General features: G+C 38.8%; 1 protein-coding gene across 2 annotated transcripts in view; it reads left to right on the plus strand.

Moving 5' to 3' along the window:
- The first annotated feature begins 529 nt into the window (after window positions 1-529).
- The window catches only part of FCHO2 (FCH and mu domain containing endocytic adaptor 2), an 80,859-nt gene continuing 61,787 nt past the window's right edge, over window positions 530-19,601 (plus strand). For both annotated transcript variants that reach the window (XM_067464566.1, XM_067464567.1), the window contains exon 1: window positions 530-805. In XM_067464566.1, coding sequence (XP_067320667.1) covers window positions 773-805 — 33 coding nt within the window. In that variant the 5' untranslated portion in view covers window positions 530-772. The remainder of the gene's footprint in view (window positions 806-19,601) is intronic.

Consider the following 19,601-nt stretch of genomic DNA (forward strand, 5'->3'; position numbering starts at 1 on the left):
TTTTTGAGTGAAGGACATACATTGGGTTGTTAGGTGTATGCTGTCCAAATTTGGTGTCAATTGGCCCATTGGTTTTTGAGTTCTGTTAATCCCACAAAGGGGTGATTTGAATACAATATTCCTGCTTCTTGGCAGGGGGTTGGACTGGATGGCCCATGAGGTCTCTTCCAACTCTTTGATTCTATGATTCTATGAACATTACATTTTTATTTATATAGATTTGTATTATTACATTACAATTGTTACAATTAATGTAGACTTACTGCAGCCTGATTGTACTTTAATTGCTCAGGAATCATGAGAGTTGTAGTTTCCCAAGATCTTTAATCCTTTCCTGCCAAAGAGTGCTGATGCTTCACAAACTACAAGTCCCACCATCCTATAGCCCTGAACCACTGTAGCAAACAGCATTCATTTAAGTGGGTGTGTAGAGCTGGGTAGCGTGGCCTCAGGTCAGCCTGGGCTTCCCTTCCCTTCCCAAACTCAGTTTCCCCTAGCCAGCATTTCCTCCTTTTGGCGCATGCGCACTCTCTCTGTCACGAGGGAGGGAGAGAAGCGGGCGCGTTCCCAACCGCCTATGTTGTCTCGCGCTTCGGTGCCTGCGCCCTCGCCGGCACCCTTGGCGCATGCGCCTCAGCGGCATCCCGGGTCGCTCGGTCTCTGAGGAGAGTTCAGGCAGGAGGAGTGCGAGGAGTCCGGCTGCGAAGGGAAGGAAGGAAGGGAGGGCGGCGTGTCTCGGAGGCCGTTTCCCCCTTCGGACCCAGGCCTCGCGATGGTGATGGCGTACTTCGTGGAGAGTTTCTGGGTAGGGAGGTGTTTCTGGACGGAACCAACCGTCCTTCCCTGTCGCGCAAGAGTGTCGGGGTCTGGCCGGGGCCTGCTGCCGGTCGGGACCTCTTGTCTTTTCCCATAAGGGGACACAACCACTCTGAAAAGGGGGGGGGGGGCGTTTTGAGGGCCGTGAGGCGAGTGTTCCCCCCCTCCCCGCCCCAGACTTGGATTCGTCCACTAGGCCTCGCGCCCATTCCCCCGAGTTGGGTCTCCACGGTTTGGCGGAGGGGAGAACTAGGCACCTGCTCCCTCGAAAGCGGGATCGACGCGCCACAAGCTGCTCCCCGCCGCCACCTCCCCTCCTCCTCCTCCTCCTCGCAGGAATGGGGCCAGGCTGGACGGGATTGTTTACCTTCCCTCCCTCCTGCACTGCTCTTGGTGACAAAACCCTAGAAACTAGGGCTTCAGTGGAAGTTTACTCGGGATCCGCCTCCTCTCTTTGGCGACAGAAGAAATGCCACTCGGCTGCTTGTTTTGTTTTGTTTTGTTTTGTTTTGGAAATCTAGTTTTTGTTTTCTTTGGTGTTGGCGTTTTGGTAGCTCTTCCCTTGTTTCTAACGCTCAGGACTTCTCACTGATTTCCGTAAACAAGGCAGGCAGAGGAACAGGTCCAAGTAACTTTTAAGTCTTCCCTTGAAACCTGCCTTTTATGAACTTACTAGCGTATGCCTGGCTCTGCATTTTCGTTGTGGCGCTTTCCTTCCTTCCGTTTCTCTCATACACCTCCCTCTCACGTACTTTCTTTCTTCCCTCCCTCCTCTTCCCTCCCTTTCCCTCATTACACCTTCCCCATTCTTCTTCCTTCCTTTCCCTCCCCTCTCTCATGCTTTCCCTCATAACACCTTTCCCTCTCTCCTTCCTTCCTTCCTTCCTTCCTTCCCTCCCTTCTTCCCTGGCTTTTCCCCATAACACCTTCCCCCTCTTCTTCCTCTCTCCCTCCTTCAACCTTTCTTTCTTCCCTGGCTTTCCCTCATAACACCTTCCCCACTCTCCTTCCTTCCTTTCCCTTTCTCTTGCTTTCCCTCATAACACCTTCCCCTCTCTTCTCCTTCCTTCCCTTCTTCCCTAGCTTTTCTCCATAACACCTTCCCCCTCTTCTTCCTCTCTCCCTCCTTCAACCTTTCTTTCTTCCCTGGCTTTCCCTCATAGTACATTCCCCCCTCTTATTCCCTTGCAACACATCATGACACCTCCCCCCTCTTCTTCCTCCTTCCCTCTTCCCTTGCTTTCCTTCATAACACATTCCCCCCTCTTCTTCCTTCCTTCCTTCCTTCCCCTCCCCTCTCTCTTGCTTTCCCTCTTAACACCTTCCCCACTCTCCTTCCTTCCTTTCTTCCCTTCTTCCCTGGGTTTTCCCCATAACACCTTCCCCCTCTTCTTCCTCTCTCCCTCCTTCAACCTTTCTTTCTTCCCTGGCTTTCCCTCATAACGCCTTCCCAGCTCTCCTTCCTTCCTTCCTTCCTTCCTTCCTTCCTTCCTTCCTTCCTTTCCCTCTCTCTTGCTTTCCCTCATAACACCTTCACCACTCTCCTTCCTTCCTTCCTTCCTTCCTTCCTTCCTTTCCCTCTCTCTTGCTTTCCATCATAACACCTTCCTCTCTCTTCTCCTTCCTTCCTTCCCTTCTTCCCTAGCTTTTCCCCATAACACCTTCCCCCTCTTCTTCCTCTCTCCCTCCTTCAACCTTTCATTCTTCCCTGACTTTCCCTCATAGTACATTCCCCCCTCTTATTCCTTTGCAACACATCATAACACCTCCCCCCTCTTCTTCCTCCTTCCCTCTTCCCTTGCTTTCCTTCATAACACATTCCCCCCTCTTCTTCCTTCCTTCCTTCCTTCCTTTCCCTCCCACTCTCCTTCCTTCCTTCCTTCCCTTCTTCCCTGGCTTTTCCCCATAACACCTTCCCCCTCTTCTTCCTCTCTCCCTCCTTCAGCCTTTCATTCTTCCCTGACTTTCCCTCATAGTACATTCCCCCCTCTTATTCCTTTGCAACACATCATAACACCTCCCACCTCTTCTTCCTCCTTCCCTCTTCCCTTGCTTTCCTTCATAACACATTCCCCCCTCTTCTTCCTCCCTCCCTCCCTCCCTCTTCCTTTGCTTTCCCTCATAACACCTTCACCCTCTTCTCCTTCTTTCCTTCTTCCCTTGCTTCCACTCATAATACCTTCCCCCTCTTCTTCCTCCCTCCCTCTTCCCTTGCTTTCTCACATAACACCTTCCACCCTCTTCTCCTTCCTTCCTTCTCCCCTTGCTTTCCCTCATAACACCTTCCTCTCCTTCCTTCCTTCCTCTCCTGTTTTCCCTCATAACACCTCCTCCCTTGTCTTCTTCCTCCCTCCCACCTTCCTTCTTTCCCTTTTCCCTGGCTTCCCCCCTCTTCTTTCCTTGCTCCCCTTCCTAACACCTCTCCCCTCTTCTTCCTCCCTCTTTCCTTCTTCCCTTGCTTTCCCTCATAACACCTTTCCTCCTCTTCTCCCTCCATCCTTCCTTCTTCCCTTTCCAACACTTTCCCCCTTTTCTCCCTCCCTCCATCCTTCCTTCCTTCTTTCCTTACTTTCCCTAATAACACCTTCCCCACTCTTCTCTTTCCTTCCTTCCTTTCCCTCATAACACCTTCCCCCTCTTCATCCTCCCTCTTCCTTCCTTTCTTTGTTCCCTTCCTTTCTCTTCCCTTCTTTCCCTCCTCTCATATCTTTTCTCTTCCTCTCCTCCCATTATACCATTTCCCCTTTTTTCTGTACCTTCTGTCCTGATTAGAGCATTTATTATGATGCCATGTAGAAACTGTAGTAGTACTTGAATGCAGGTTGAGCATCCCTTACCTGGAATTCGGAAATACTCCTGTATCATTCATAGCCATGGCTCAGATAGGGACACCTGATAGGCATCAGATAGGCTTGGCGGCAGTGTTGAACATAACAGAAGCTATAAAACGTATTATGTTTTATTTATCTCAGGATATTAAAATACCTTCTTTATTTTCTCCAACACATAAGCCACTTTTTAGGTTTATACAGGTTCTTTTCCTGGAATTCTGAAAGCCAAAACCTTCCAGAATTGTCCACCTAGGTGGTTGAGACTTTTGTTTTCTGATGGTCCAGTGGACACAAACTTTGTTTAGTATACAGTACTTAAAATGTTGTTTAAAATTGCCTTCAGAGTATGTGTATAAGGTGTACGTGAAACATAAATTAATTTCATGTTTAGACTTAGTTTACATCAGCAAGATAAATTCATCTTGTATATATATGTAAATGCAGATATTCCAGAATTCAAAACATTTCAGGTCCCATGCATTTTGGATAAGAAATAGTCAAACTGTACTAAATAGAATAGAGGTGGTATGGTAGCTATAGAAGAAAACAAAGATCTGTAGGAAAATATATGTATATTGTGGTGTGCTTGTATTGATTTAACAATTCGGAGGGGGAAGGGTGAAGCTAGTTCTTGGCATAATGTATCATGATTTTAAATAATATAAAAAGTATAAACAGTTGTTCAAGCTAGAAGAGAATTAACTGCTGTCTTTTCCCTGTTAAAATCTTCTATATTCCCTGTTGAGTTTCTGAAAAAGCCTATGCAAATTTGATTTATTTAAACTGGATTTGGGTTGTTGTAGGTTTTTTCGGGCTATATGGCCATGGTCTAGAGGCATTCTCTCCTGACGTTTCACCTGCATCTATGGCAAGCAGCCTCAGAGGTAGTGAGGCCTGGATTTGCTTTTCTCTGAAAACCCAAGAATTCCAAGAAATAATTCTTTTTGACAGTTTGTGAACTTTTAATTCCCAATTGAGTTTGTGGCCTGGAGAATACGCTCTATTGATCCCAATGGGTCTTACATCTGAGTAGACATGTGTAGACCTTGTAGTGGAAAGTAAACACCCTTTTCAGCTTTAAATTCTCCATATTCATAGGCATGTCCTGAAGGCTCCTCATTCAAGAACATTTCCCTTTCATAGTGATAACTTGGATACTGAATTCTGGGTTAGTCTTAAATGTTAGTCTTGCTGGACGCACTTCATATAAAATGCATGAGATTACAGCCTTGGTTATTTTCAGATTCTTTGGGTTTTCATGGGTACTTTGTGGTCACTGTTGCTGTCAAAATCAACCAATTGTTGAATGTGGCTTTTTTGAAACACGGAAAATACATGCTTTAGAAGATAAAATAGTTTTACTAGGTAGCACCATAATGTTTGTTTGTGCAGTACATGCCTTGCTGTTTCTGTGTTATAGGCTTGTTGTAAAAGTTGGAATATAAATGTCCTGTTTACTCTTATTGGCTGTGTTTTTGTTGGAGAATAATGGTTTATTTTGTTTGATTTTTTTCACCTCTTTTAGAAAAAACAATATAGAAATATGTGATATTTGTCATTCTGGAGAAGAATGTTTAGGGAATTTCATCAGTAAGACATCATGCTAATAGGGAAAGTGCTTAAGCCACATTACATTGAACTTGATGTCATAGGCATAACATGAATTAATCTAAACAAAGAAATATCTTGATGTTCCTAGTTTTTGAATTTATGAAGGACCAATTTGCACATTGCTATTACTCATGAAAGTGACTTGTAAGCAAATATGTGTACTGTTTAAAAAGTTGTGAAAGTAATGTGGGGTCAAGGTTTTTCTGGAGCTGAAAAATTAATTCTACTGTTATTTTCTCATAGAAATTCTTCCATTTCTAAAAATAATTTGTTTACTCGAATAACAAGCTTAGCTGTTTGGAGCAAAATTGATCTATTAAAGTGCAGCAAGGAACAACCCATGTATATTGAACAATGAACTTATGGGAATTAAAAGAAAAGGACCTTAAAATCTGTAACCATCTATGAATTTATAGATTTTAGATGACAGTTGTTCCTGTGCAACTATAAAAGTTAAAGAAATTAGAAGTTAGGTAGACAGTTAATATTTTTGGAGGCATTGAATTGATTAAGTCACAGCATGTTTGTATGTCAGTTATGGAGAAAAAGGAAATTGCAGGAAGGGAGTGAGTTAATCTGCTCAGTCCTTGAATGCTTTTTGTAAATATTCTGGAGATGAGATTAAAATTGAGAGGATGCATTGCCCATTTTCAGGACAGGGTGCATCCTGCTACATGAAACATGCTGACTTCCATCTAAGGATCAGTGACACAGCAGGACAAGGGCGGGAGAGAGGAAATTCCTGAACAGGAATATTGCAGTGGGAGAATAGCCATTGTGACAGTGTGTTGTAGGTTCTACTTGCTTATTCTTATTGATTTCCTCAGTAATATAATAAAATGTTGGATTGTTTCAAGGTTGTAATGAACTTTTTCCGGCATTAGTATTTTCCCCCGTGAAAAGTATATTTCATAAGCTTTTGGTGGAAGCTCCTTCTTTAGAAACTTTAAAGCAGTGGCTGGATGGCCATCTGTCAGGGATACCTTGATTGTGCTTTTCCTGCATGGCAAGGGTGTTGGACTAGATGGCTCATGTGGTCTCTTCCAACTCAATTATTCTGTGATTCTATAAGGATTAGATCCACACTTTGTCTTGCCAGTAGAATAGGGGGAAATGAATTGTTTCATGATTCTATAAGGATTAGATCCAGACTTTGTCTTGCCAGCAGATTAGGGGAAAGGAAGCAACTTTATTTTTCCTGCATCAAAAAAAGGGAATTGGAAATAAAAGGTTTTTTTCTAAGAAGAACGACTAGGATGACATGCACACACAACTTTAGAGTGTTCCACAGCTCTTAAGAGTACTCAAAAGGCTCATTGATTCGGGCAGAAGCGGTGGGGTGCATCGGAAGATACTCATTTGATCCTGTGCACTGTGTTCAACTGTCTGAAGCACAATCACATAGAAAATATATATTTATTGTTTTTTCCCCCAAAAGACAGAAGTAGAGCTGATAATACAACTAAAATTAATTTTAGTTTAATTTTTCAACTCTAATTTGGTATTTATGTGTAAAGCTAAAATCAAACTTATTTCTCAACAGAGCAGTCTACCTGGGCAGGGTACACTATATTTTCTTTCGGAAAGGTCTCACCTTTAGTTTGCAGCAGTAAAGGGTGAAACTACAGTAATAAGATCTTCACTTTTACTCACTGAGTATTATAAAAGTCAGTTGGTCATGTAGGACAATGCTTTTTATGTCAGTTTGCCCTGTTGCTCACTTATTTGTGGTGTTAGACGATGTCCACTGTCAACGTCTATTAGTTTAGCTCTTTTGTATTGACTTTTTCATATTGTACATCAAAAGGTTTACACTAAAATATGTTAAGACTGTAGATTTGATGTAGGTTTATACAATTATATGTAGCATTCATTTACATTTGATAGTAAATTAGGATAAGTAGCAGATTTCTCTTAAATGTATACATTAGTGTTAGGTTGTGTGTAATGTGTGGATTTGCAATATGGTGATTATCAAGAGAAGAATGTACAGTATCAGAAAGTAACCTATATTTACAGTAGTAACTTTGAAACGTACACCTTTCTGTGGGATGATGGGAAAAATATATTTTTTAAGAAAAAATCCCAGAGTGTTCCTAGCCTTTCTAAAATTTTGGAAGACGTGATTTGTTTATTTGAAAAATTGTAGCTGTGTTTAACATACAACAGAATCCAAAATAAACACTACAGTCCCTCTTACTAGGCCAGCTAAAGGTGAAAAATGCATTATGCTAACTTTGAAAGCCAGGGACTTTATATACTGACTGCTAATGCAGAACTAATCTGACATCCCAGATGCTGTTTTCCCCTTTCATGTTGGCCAGATAGAGATTCCCCAAGCTGCATCAGATGTACAGCTGGTCAGCCACCTTAAGAATCCCTAAAGAAAACTATTACAATTTAATATGGAAATGGTATTTAACACCAGTAAAAATATCTAATACTAACAAAAATTACTTTAAAATTAAAGTAAGGGATGCTGGAAGGGATGCCAGGAAGTGGGAACATATATACATATTTGGTGGCAATGTAAATAACTAATTTTTGGGTAAGAGTATTAGAGAAATAGAATAATAGAATCAAAGAGTTGGAAGAGACCTCATGGGCCATCCAGTCCAACCCCCTGCCAAGAAGCAGGAATATTGCATTTAAATCACCCCTGACAGATGGCCATCCAGCCTCTGTTTAAAAGCTTCCAAAGAAGGAGCCTCCACGACCCTCTAGGGCAGAGAGTTCCACTGCTGAACGGCTCTCACAGTCAGGAAATTATTCCTGATTTTCAGATGGAATCTCCTTTCTTGTAGATATTCTTGAAGATATTATGAAGATAAAATTGGAAAGAAGGCTTAGTGTTGCTTTATTATCATTGTATAATACTAAACAGTTGAAAAAAAATGAATAAACATAATGTCCAGCCTATTAACTACAGTGAGATTACTTATAGCAAGAAATTGGAAAAGGGAAATAAATATACACATTGAAGAGTGGTATAAGGAATTATGGAAATTGGCAATAAGTTATAAGTTGACATGCAATTTAAAAATTAAAAGAGGGATATGGAAAATGTGATTTTGATGAAGGTTGGGGCAAGTTTATTGAAGAAGGATTTTAAAAGAAGGATGGAGAATTACCTCCACAAGAGTAAATGAAATTTTGAACAGATGATATTAAAAATAGTATCTCAGTGGGAGGGGAACATTAAGGTGAATGATAGAAATATAGATGAGTGAAAATTACAGTAGATACTAAAGGAAATTATATGCTTACTCTATTATAAATGCATTGCAAATGTACTGTTTTTTGTTTTATATATAATAATAATAATAATAATAATAAATGGATGGATGGGTAGGTAGGTAGGTAGGTAGAATCTCCTCTGCCCCCATATTATGGCTGTTCCAAGGCATGACATGCTACCTACCTGAACTTTGGCACTCGGGCTGACATAAGCTAGAGTGCTTGCATGCTAAGGAAGATGGGAGAAACTCTTCTCCATTAGCACGGCAGCACTCCAGCTGGCGTCAGTGAGCTTGCTAAGGAATAAGGTAGGTGGGGTGCCACAGCTGGCAACATGGTGGGGAGGGGGCAGAAGACAACTGCCATTCTGTGTCTTTGGGTTGTCTGAGTCTGGGAATGTGGGATGGAATATGAAACAGCTGTAGCCCAGCTGTCTTGATAGCTCTAAAGTCAGGGGTCATGGTTCAGGCTTTGTCCCACCATTGCTTGATCTGGGGTAAGGCTGTGTTAAGGGATTCTTGCCCTGGGTTAAGCTTGATCATCCTCATGCAGTGTTTAGCTGTTGCAGGGCTAATCCAACTGTACACCCATCAAAGTGGTAGGCATAAATGAGCCTTCACTGGATTTCTCATCAGACAAAGATGGGAAATAATCATGGGTATGTAGTTTAACAGTAGCAGTGCAGTATTAACTGTACTGAAACAGTTAATACTGTACTTGGAAATCTATGTTCTCATTTTGAAAGGCAATGCAGATCCAGAAGAGGTCTCCACAGTCACTTATGGACCCACTACCAAGACCCTTCCTCTGGAAGCTAATCATACTCAGCTGCAAGTGATCGCCTATGCATGACAATGTTAACTATATCATTTGTTTTCCTCCCGTTTCAAATCTTCAGCAAACATTCTACGTATTACTATGCCTGAAATACAAAGGGCTGTATAGATTGACACAATGAACCTCATTGGCTGGCCCAATAGGTCTTTATTGTTTTTCTTTGAATAGACAATGTGTCTAAAGTCTTGTTTGACACATGGAAAATATTTTCATGATTCTTTGGAAACTGGCCTACTTTTTTTTGGCAGAACTGCTATATATTGACACGGGGGGGGGGGGGGGTACTGAATGCAAAATTCTACAGACATTTATCATTATATTTTATAGTGGTTTTATAGAAACTATAAGAGAAGATTTTGAGAAAATATCTCAAGTTTATCACTGAATATTGTTTGGATTCAGTGTGTGCCATGATAAGAAGTAACAATTATTGACAAGATTATTGTGCATGTTAAAAAAATATAATATCCTCACATTATTTGTGAATTAGGCTGACGTATAAAACTGGAAACATTCATATATGTGAGCAACATTGCTTTCAAGGTGTCTACTTTGTTTTCAGGGGGAACAAACCCCAGTTCATCACTACTATTTCTTTTTGGTTTTGTTTTGAAGTTGTATTAATGACTTTGTAAAAATAGACAGAATCTCATCAGTGGTACAGAATTTTTATTTAGCTGTATTTCATGAAATTTTGTGTAAACCTTTATGGTTGAATGTGATTGATTCATATGAAATGTCTCCGCTATACACTTAATTTATAATGTTTGTTAACTTGGTGATTTGAGATTTTATCCATGTTGTGAATAAGATGTTCTGTAGGTATATTTAATGTTGGGAAAGCTACTGACTTACTTAGTCCTGGGCTGTACATTTTAGATGTAGTTTGGTGTGTCCTACTTCTTATCTGAACACAGTGAAGTTTTGCCTGTAAATTAGCTTATAGTAGTCTAGACCACAATTAATGCAGTGTATTTAACATTTCTGAAATGTAGGCTTCTACTTGATTTTAATGGGTGTATTTAACATATAATTAGACAATAATTATTATTTACAGTAACTCCTCGGCCTCAGGTATTTATCCAGGACATACATATTTAGTAACTAACAAAGTCAGGTTTGGTGGTTGAGACAAAAAAGTTGTTATTGTGAATGGAGAATAGTATGAGATTTTTCAAAATATGCCCCATCTTTCTTCTCAACTAAATTTATCATAGGATTAAAGAGGGTGAGGGTTTTTTCCGTCACAAATACTCCCAAGAAACTTGAAATTATGTCACTAGTGTATAGCAATAGCAATGACTCTGAAGAGGAAGAGTGTAGTTTGTTCCCTTTTCTCTTGAAACATGCTATGCAAGACAAGAAGGGGAACTATTGAGCTTGTGGCATAATTTCCCCTATGCCTTGATTCCCTTTTGCTATAGGATACTTTCAGGACAGACTGTTTATCTCCACTTCCCATGCTCCCCCCACTGATTACCTTATCTGTGTCACATTTGATCTTTTAGTAGGCTTAGTTGATAGACACTCACTCAGTCGACCAAATCTGCTTTCTTTTAGACCCTTTCGCCTGCCGACATGGGAAGTAAAAGCTAAGTGCAACTATGTTCTCAGGCTCAGGAGTTTAACATAACTGCTCTCCACTGCAAAATGCAATAGCAGAAGTAGGTGTTCCTGTTTTGGGCATTTAATGTGAACCCCAGAGCTTTGCCTCTTAACAAAGAGATATATTATTCTTTTTTATTTCTTTGTCTTCAATCCTAAAAGCAAAAAGGATGGCTTGGCAAAAAAATTGGGATTGGAATGTTTTCAAAAACCCTAATTTGATATCTGCTTTACTTTGCTTTTTTGACATGCGTAGTAAACAAACTTAAAAGTATGCCATCCTATTTTTTCAGTGCAATACACATTTAAGATTCTATATACATATTTTGGTGTATTAAACATATTAAACACTATACAAATACATTTTTCCAATAGCCAAAATTAGTTGAAATGACCAGTCATTCACCTGGGTAATTATGATGACAATCCCTAACCCTTGTTATACTGACCACAAAGTGATATGATAAGGAATGGGTCCATGGAGCCTTTTCCATTTTAGTTTTTTTAAGTAGTGACTGGGTCAAATTTGAAAGGTTTAAAAATTCTTGAAGTTGATCCAATCATCTAGTAGAAGAATTCTTGCTCAGTTACCTATGCTGATCATTCTATGCAAGAAGGGATTTCAGGTTAAAAAGGCTTAGACTTCAAGATAGAGAGCAGTAGTTTACTATTCTAAACTACTTAGGCTAGTAAAAAAAAAACAGTAAGGAAAGAGAAGTTTAGACAAAGTGGGGAAAATGAGCAGGAGCTAAATATTTTCCTTAATAGAGTTCTTACGACTAGCATCTTACATTTCTTTGTAAGATTATATCTCTTATTAAAATCTATAGGTTGTATTACACTTAGCTGAAGCAGTGTCCTTGACTTTGCTAAATAAATTGTAAGATGTAGAAGTTAAACATAAGCATATTCCCTTAGTTGTAAAATTTCTGGCAGCTTTGACACTTTCCCATATTGTTTTTGAAGTTGATTGGATAAGGGGAATTGAACTTTTAGGGTGAAAAAACCCAATATGCAACATTTTGAAAGCACCTTTATAGATCTAAATCACTTTGTTAAAATGTATCGAGTATGACTTCATTTGTTTGTAAAATCGTTGTAAACATTGACCTGAGACATAACTAACTGGACAGCAGTTCCTCCCCTCACCCTAAAATCACAGTGGGAAATTCTCTAGAATTGGTGTCCATACAACACCAAAATCTGCAGAGAAGTAGCTTGCCAGAATAATATTGGCTCTTGAATATTACATTTGAAAGTATAATTTCATTAGTCAGATATTCATTACATAAGATTACATATTTACAAATAAAATATTGGTTCAGTAATGATTATGGAAAACAATTCAGGATGAAACTATTAAGAGTCACAAACATTATAGCAAATGAGGTTATAATGTATTCTGAACTCTGCCTCCTCCAGAGCTGTAAGCAGTCAGAAAAAGTGTTTAGTTTTCAGAAGAAGAGTTGAGAAAAAGAGGAACACTGCTCAAATCAATGCAAATTTTGCTTCATGAAAACAACTTCACAATTCTTACATCATTCTCTATCATTGGTTGTTCCTAATTTTTTTTTAGTTTTCATTTTATCCTCTGTTGTCAAAAACAAAACAAAACCCAGCCTTTTTAGATTAACTGAAAGTAGGCCATTTCCCAGTCCACTTTAATTAATGACTTAGTTGCTGAGGTGCCATAACATTGTTGTTGTAAAATTTGTAGAAGCTAATAAAGGATGTAATACTTTTTCATGTTCCTGTCTATTTCTTGATTTTGAAAATAACAAAATATTTCAAGATTTAATGGAAATGTTTGCAATATATGTCAGTTAGGTTTTACTTCTTGCTAAATTAATACATCATTAGACACAGAGTGGTTTGTGCTGATTAGAGTATGATTGTGTTATTTGACATGGAGGCTGTGGTAGAAGGAAGCAAATCATTATACATAGCAGACCTCTGATTTAATCATGAGTTCTGATTACAATTCACCATAATTTTTCCAAACACCATGAATACAGAATTCAGACATTGTTTTGCATGTTTTATTGTTGATTTATTTATTGCTGATTTATTGTTGTTGTTGTGTGCCTTCAGGTCAATCGCACCTTATGAGTTATAAGGTTTTATCTAAGGTGAAGGTGCCATAGTTTGTTTTTTTTCTGGCAAGATGTGTTCAGAAAGGGGTTGCCTTCGCTTTCCTCTGAGGTTTAGAGAGTCTCAGTGATTGAGCGGGAATTCAAACCCTATTCTCCAAAGTCATAACTCAACTCAAACTGCTACATCACACTAGGTCTTGGGAACAAGTATAGTATTCTTTTTTCCCCCTAGATGATATTAGAAAATTAAAAACACAGTGTTACTAGCCAATTCCACACTTTTCTCTGTAGTAAATAAACAAAAAAAAAATGCTTCATCAAAATTTGAATGTTTAATATTAGAACTTCATATAAACATATTCTGGAAGGAGATACTCTTAAAAATTAGAATGGGGAATATGACTGTAGTTGGCTGAACCTCGAGATAAAGGTTAAAGAAGCCAACTTGAATATATCATTTCAGTAAACTCTTAAATTGGATCCCTGAGAAAGTAGGAAGTAATTTTCCTTTGACTCCCCCCTCCCCCCGGTGGCATCATGTCAACTAAATTGCTGGGTTTTTCAGTCAAGTGTACCTTAAAAAAACACTGAAAACTGTGATTTGGTACTATATTTCTATTGCATTGATTTCAATACCACTAATAGAAAAAAAAACCTTATGTACAGGCAGTCCCTAAGTTACAAACATCTGACATTCAAAACGATTCATAGTCAAGAACAGGGGTGAGACAACAGGAAGTGAGAGAAATCTACCACTAGGAAGGGAAATTCATCCCTGAAAGAGTTATCATGAGGAAAAGGTGTCTCCACTGAAGCTTTCCCAGCAATCCTTGTTTCCACAACAAGCCAAATATTTGAAAATCCAATTATCACAGAGACAGAAGATGAGGTGAAATCAAAACAAACTCCACAGAGGTGTTAACCCTTCCCTATGCTATCCCAAACACACACACTCTCTCTCTCTACACACACATGCAAGAACATCTCTCCTACAGCCCCCAAACCCCTTTGAAAAGTAAGGAAAATGTATCCAGCCGCCAGTAGACTGTAGCGGGAGTGATCCCCCCCCCCCCCCAAAATTCTCCTGGCACATCTTTTCTACACGCTGGGAGAGCTCCAGCTACAGTCTACTGGAGGCTGGGTAAGTTTTCCTTACTTTTCAAAGAGGTTTGGTGGCTGTGGGGGAGGAGGGTGAACATTCTCACAGTTTTCTGAATTAATTTAGTCCAGAAAACTGGGAATGGTGTCTGGACTGCAGTATTCTGCAGTCCAGAACTGGAAATAGTGGGTTTATCCCGTGCCTTCCAAGAACGCATGGAATAAACCCACTATCTAATTAATTTGCTACAAACCAGAGTTTTCCTGGTTTGTGGCGAATTAATTTGGGATTGTCCAGGACGTCATCTGAACAACCCCTTCTTTATTGCGGGAGTTACTGCAATAAAGGGGCTATCTGGATGAGCCCCAGTTGTGTTTTAGAGCTGAAGAAATGCAATACAGTATGTCTGTTAGAAGCTAGGCTAGTTATAAGGTTTTATCTGTGTCCCCTTGTATGGAAAACAAGGGACTAGGTGCTAGCGGCTAGAGTGGGCACACTCCCTGCTCTTGGAATACTCTGTTTCAGGATCTTCTGTTGCTTACAGCTGCAGGTAAGATATACATTCAATAAGCTTTCTGTTGTGGAACCTTTGAGGGTATCTCTCCCATATCAGTTGAGCTTTGCCTCATTTCAGTTTTCCTGAAAAACTGTGTGAGGGGTTAAGGTTGCTCTGCCCATCAGATAATGTGTGCTGACAGATGCATTCAGAGAACACTATTTTGTGGCAGACCTTTCTAGCTGTTTAACTGCTGTCCAACTGACTTTGACTTATGGTGACCCAATGGATGAGAGATCTCCAAGTCACCCTATCAACAACAGTCCTGCTTGCAGAGTTGAGTTGTGGCTTCCTTGATTGAGCCTATCCATCTGCAATGCAGTATTCCTCCTTTCTTGTTGCCTTTATCTATCCAAACATTATTGTCTTTTCTAGTGAGTCATATCTTCTTGTGATATAGCCAAAGTACAGTAGCTCCCTTTTATTTGCTCTTTTTATCAATTCATAGTTTCTGTTGAATTCTTCTCTTGTACCACATTTTAAATTAGTTGATTTTCTTTCTATCGTGTTTTTTCACTCCTCTGCTTTCACAGTCATATATAGAAACCAGATATACTACAGAATGGAAAAGTCCAACTTTAGGATTCAATGATAGATCTCTACACTTTAGGAACTTGTCTAGTTCCTTAATAGTTGCTCTTCCAAGTCTTGGTTTTCTTCAGCTTTCTTGATTGCAGACCCCATTCTTATTAACGACTGTGCAATGATAAGGAAAATCTTCAACTATTTCAATGTCTTCATTTTTTACTTGGAAATAATGTGAATTATCTGTGATCATTATTTCTGTTTTGTTAATGTTCATCTGTAAACCTGCTTTTGCACTTTTTCTTAACTTTCTTCAGTAATTGTTATTTATTTATTTGCTATGTTTCTGTCACACTCTAAGCTTGGCAATAATTGTTCCAAGCTTTTGCTATTTTCTGCTAGCATGATATCATCAGTGTATCTTAAATTGTTAATATTATTTCCTCCAATTTTATTTCTCCTTTCTCTCAATCTAATCTTGCTTTATGTATGATATGATCAGCGGACAAGTGAAACAAATCTTTGAGATACAAGAGCTGTGTTCTAAATTCTTCAGAGAGCAATGTGAGATATTGTAAGATCAGGCCTATGATGTCTGTGAACAACTTCCTCATGAGCAAACATGGCCAACAGTTAGCATTTCAGGTAGCGGGTCCTTTGGGTAGGCCTGCACAACTTGGCATAAATAAAGGGACAAAATTAAATAGGCGAATCCTCTTCAGGCTGCTGATAGCTTTTTACTGCCTCAAGCGGTTTGCAAGCAAAGGTGATTTTGACTTCAGATGAGAAGGAGATGGCAGAGGCAAAGAGAAAGGAAGAGCAGCAAAGGCAAAAATTGAGGCTCTTTTGTATTTATTATTTAATTATTTAAAACATTCATATTCTGCCCTTCTCAGCCTGCTAGGGACTTAGGGCGGAGCACAACATATATACAGCAAACATTCAATGCTGGAATGTATAATCAATTATACATAAACATGAAAACCAGTCATCTACTTAACTGCCTACTTCTCCCTCTGAAACAGCAATCAAATGTTAAATTTTAACATAACTTGGAGCCCAAGATTCCAGCCTCCCTGAATAAAGGTCTGATACTCCTTAAAAATTCATCTCCACTACTCCAACCTGAGTCCAACAACTTTCCCAGGCCATGTTTCCTACCGAGACCAGTATTTCCAGCTTCCTGATTAAATCTATTGGAGTGTCCCCTTTGTCACTTGGAGGAGGGAACAGCGCACTCCGATTGCTATTCTGCTGTAGCACTGCATGTGACCTCCCTCTCAAAGCCTCTGCAGGCCACACCAAAGCCTTGTGAGGGCTGCATCCGGCCTCCAGGCATGCCCAAAAGGTGTCAACCTTTTGTGGCAAGAAATGTTGAACATCATACCCAGTGATGTTTATTGCTAAAAAATACAAGAGTGCAGCCATAGTTTTAAACAAGCTAATTGCCCCTCCCCAGAGCCTTATGAATCTTACCAGATTTTATTATCTAACTCCCTCAATAAACAGCTTCCAATTACTTTTCTTCACATTTTTAGGAGGCATTGGTTTGTTTGTAAGAGACATGACTGAACACTGTATAGCTTATTCTATCGGTATTCACATTGGTTCAGAACAACAGTGATAGGCAATACATAGGCCTGATTGGTTTTCTTACCTGCTGTGTGGTTTTCCTGCCTTGAACCACTGAGACTTCTAATCCAGAACTACAGGGTTGGCAACTACTGCTCCTGTAAGTCACACGAGTCTTCAGGCTTCAGAAGCTTCTGTTGCCCACCTATAGAATGTTACTCTACAGTGTATTTGTAATTGCGATGAGCTGTAGTTTGCATCAATTGTTGTTTAAAATGCAAAGCATAGTTACATGTTACAAGTATACAGGCAAGCAACAGGCCAAAATAGTTTGTTTGTTATCATTTTTCCATTTTTCAGAATTCTAATCTCTGGAGTTTAAATTAAATTATCGTTTGTTAAAATAAAGTCATACCAATCATGATACCATTTTAGGGTTGTCAGCATTTGTGTTTTTTTAGCCTTTTTGATCAGGTGCGATTATGCAGAAATTGGGGACTGGGGAAGAACCAAGCCATCAATAAACCTGAACTTATTAATTGTTCATTGTGTTTATCCGAAGTGACAACTTAACAGATATGCCCATTGTCTTGGCAGACAAGCATACTTGTAAGATGGAGACATATTTGGTAGTGAAGAAAGCTATTAAGGATATCACTGTACAATCTGTCTTTTTTCAGTAGGCCATATGTATGTGGAATCAAACTGTGTCTATCTTGATCTTTTTTATGCTGCAAATCACAGCATTCTTCATTATTCACTATTCATGAGGATTGAAGGGAGTTTGTTAATTTGCCAAGCTCTGCTTTAGATAAAAGTCTGGTTACAACCTCATGTGATCTTTTCCTTGCCATGTTAAAAACATGCAGACGCATGAAATGGTTTGGAATAATAATAATTATTTATTTATTTATTTATTTATTTATTTATTTACTACATTTATATGCCACCCTTCTCACCCCCAAATTAATTAAATAGCTTATTCCCCATAAAAACAGTTTGGATCCTACTTTTTTCTTTTTTATTTTTTTATTTTCACTGATCATCCTTCATGGAGGTATGAGCAGTTTATATATTTCTCCAGTGTAGTAGTTTAAGATGAGAGATTGGAACTTCCAAAGCAATCCAGAAAGCATGGTGACTGAGTAGAGATTTGGGGCCAGGTGGCTGATTCTAGTCTAACCTGCAAATCCCTATACTGTTTCAGACTATGTCTTATGTTTTTGTGATAAAAGATTGTTGTGATATTTATGCTATAGTAATAGCAGAGGTGAGGCATAGAAAAATTTCCAAAATGGAAGGGGATCTATCATTTGTTAAAATTGTTATATTTTTCTGCGGAAAGCATTCTTTTTCTAAAAATGTATTGCTTCACGGAATTAATTATCTAAGGAATTGCTACAACTGTTTCTATCTTTAAGACATATGTGTGAATAAAATACACATAGCAAATATATATCTGGGACTCTCTAGCCGTGCAGAAATTAGTATGATACAACATTTCAGTTTCTTGGTTGTTGTAGGTTTTTTCAGGTTATATGGCCGTATTATTTGAGAACACAGAAATGCTGGACCACTCTAACAACCACCATGTCAGACTACACAGAGAAGCTATTGAAATCCACAAGCATGTGGACAATTTCAACAGAAAGGAGGAAACCATGAAAATGAACAAAATCTGGCTACGAGTATTAAAAAAACTCTAAAATTACAACAGCAAAACAACAGAGAGGATACAAACAAGGACCTCTCAACAAAAGATTGCCCCAGGCAAAAACAAGCCACACCAAACAACTGCCAGGCCATCAAATGCTAATCAAGGTGGTCAGTTGAAACATTCACACCTAGCTCCAACAGACAAGAGTCCTTTGTCCCAACCTGGTTATTTCACAGATATATAAATCCATTTTCCTAGTTCCAACAGACCTCACTACCTCTGAGGATGCTTGCCATAGATGCAGGCGAAACGTCAGGAGAGAATGCCTCTAGAATATGGCCATATAGCCCGAAAAAACATACAACAACCCAGTGATTCCGGCCATGAAAGCCTTCGACGATACATTTTCAGTTTCTTATTTTTTCCTGAAAATAAAAGCCACTTTTTAAGTAGTAAATATTTAAAAATGTGATAAATATATCACTAAAATAATTTTGATGTGAAGGTTGATTTTTTCAAAATATTTTGATTACCTGAAGTACATTTTATTACTTTTTAAATAGCTCAGTTAAGGGTATTGGAAAAACATTTCTTACATGGCATATGCAATCTTTATGACTAGTTTTTGTTAACTAAATATCAGTCCTGCCATTAGAGAATTAGAAGCAGGGTGGGGTGGTCACTGATTACTGGCATTGCCTTTTTTGATGCAGTATATTTTTAAGGGATATGCGTTGTTTTCACTAATCTAAGGTCAAGATGCTGAAGAGGAGTTGAGTGTGCGGGCTGTAAAAGTTTGGAAATTTTGAACTCAGAACTACAAATTATCTATTTGTTTAAATATTTTATATTTAAAGTCACTTTATTTTTTAACTTCTTTTTCTGTATTTAACTTGTAATAGACAAATATGGCAGGTAGTGTTACAAACTGAAAAATGGAAGGAAGGTTATATGTATATGCAAAAAACATTTTTTCCTAAAGAAAGGTTGCTCTACTGCTAAAGAGAAATTTTAAAAACTGGATAATCTGTTAGGGGAACAAAGTGATGCCTTTTATCTATTCTGCCAACCATATATATATATATATATATATATATATATATATATATATATATCTTACATTAACAAAATAAGGAATTCCTGAAATATGTTTCCTGTTATG

This window comes from Anolis sagrei, chromosome 2, assembly GCF_037176765.1.
Source record: "Anolis sagrei isolate rAnoSag1 chromosome 2, rAnoSag1.mat, whole genome shotgun sequence".
Classification (NCBI taxonomy): Eukaryota; Metazoa; Chordata; class Lepidosauria; order Squamata; family Dactyloidae; genus Anolis; species Anolis sagrei.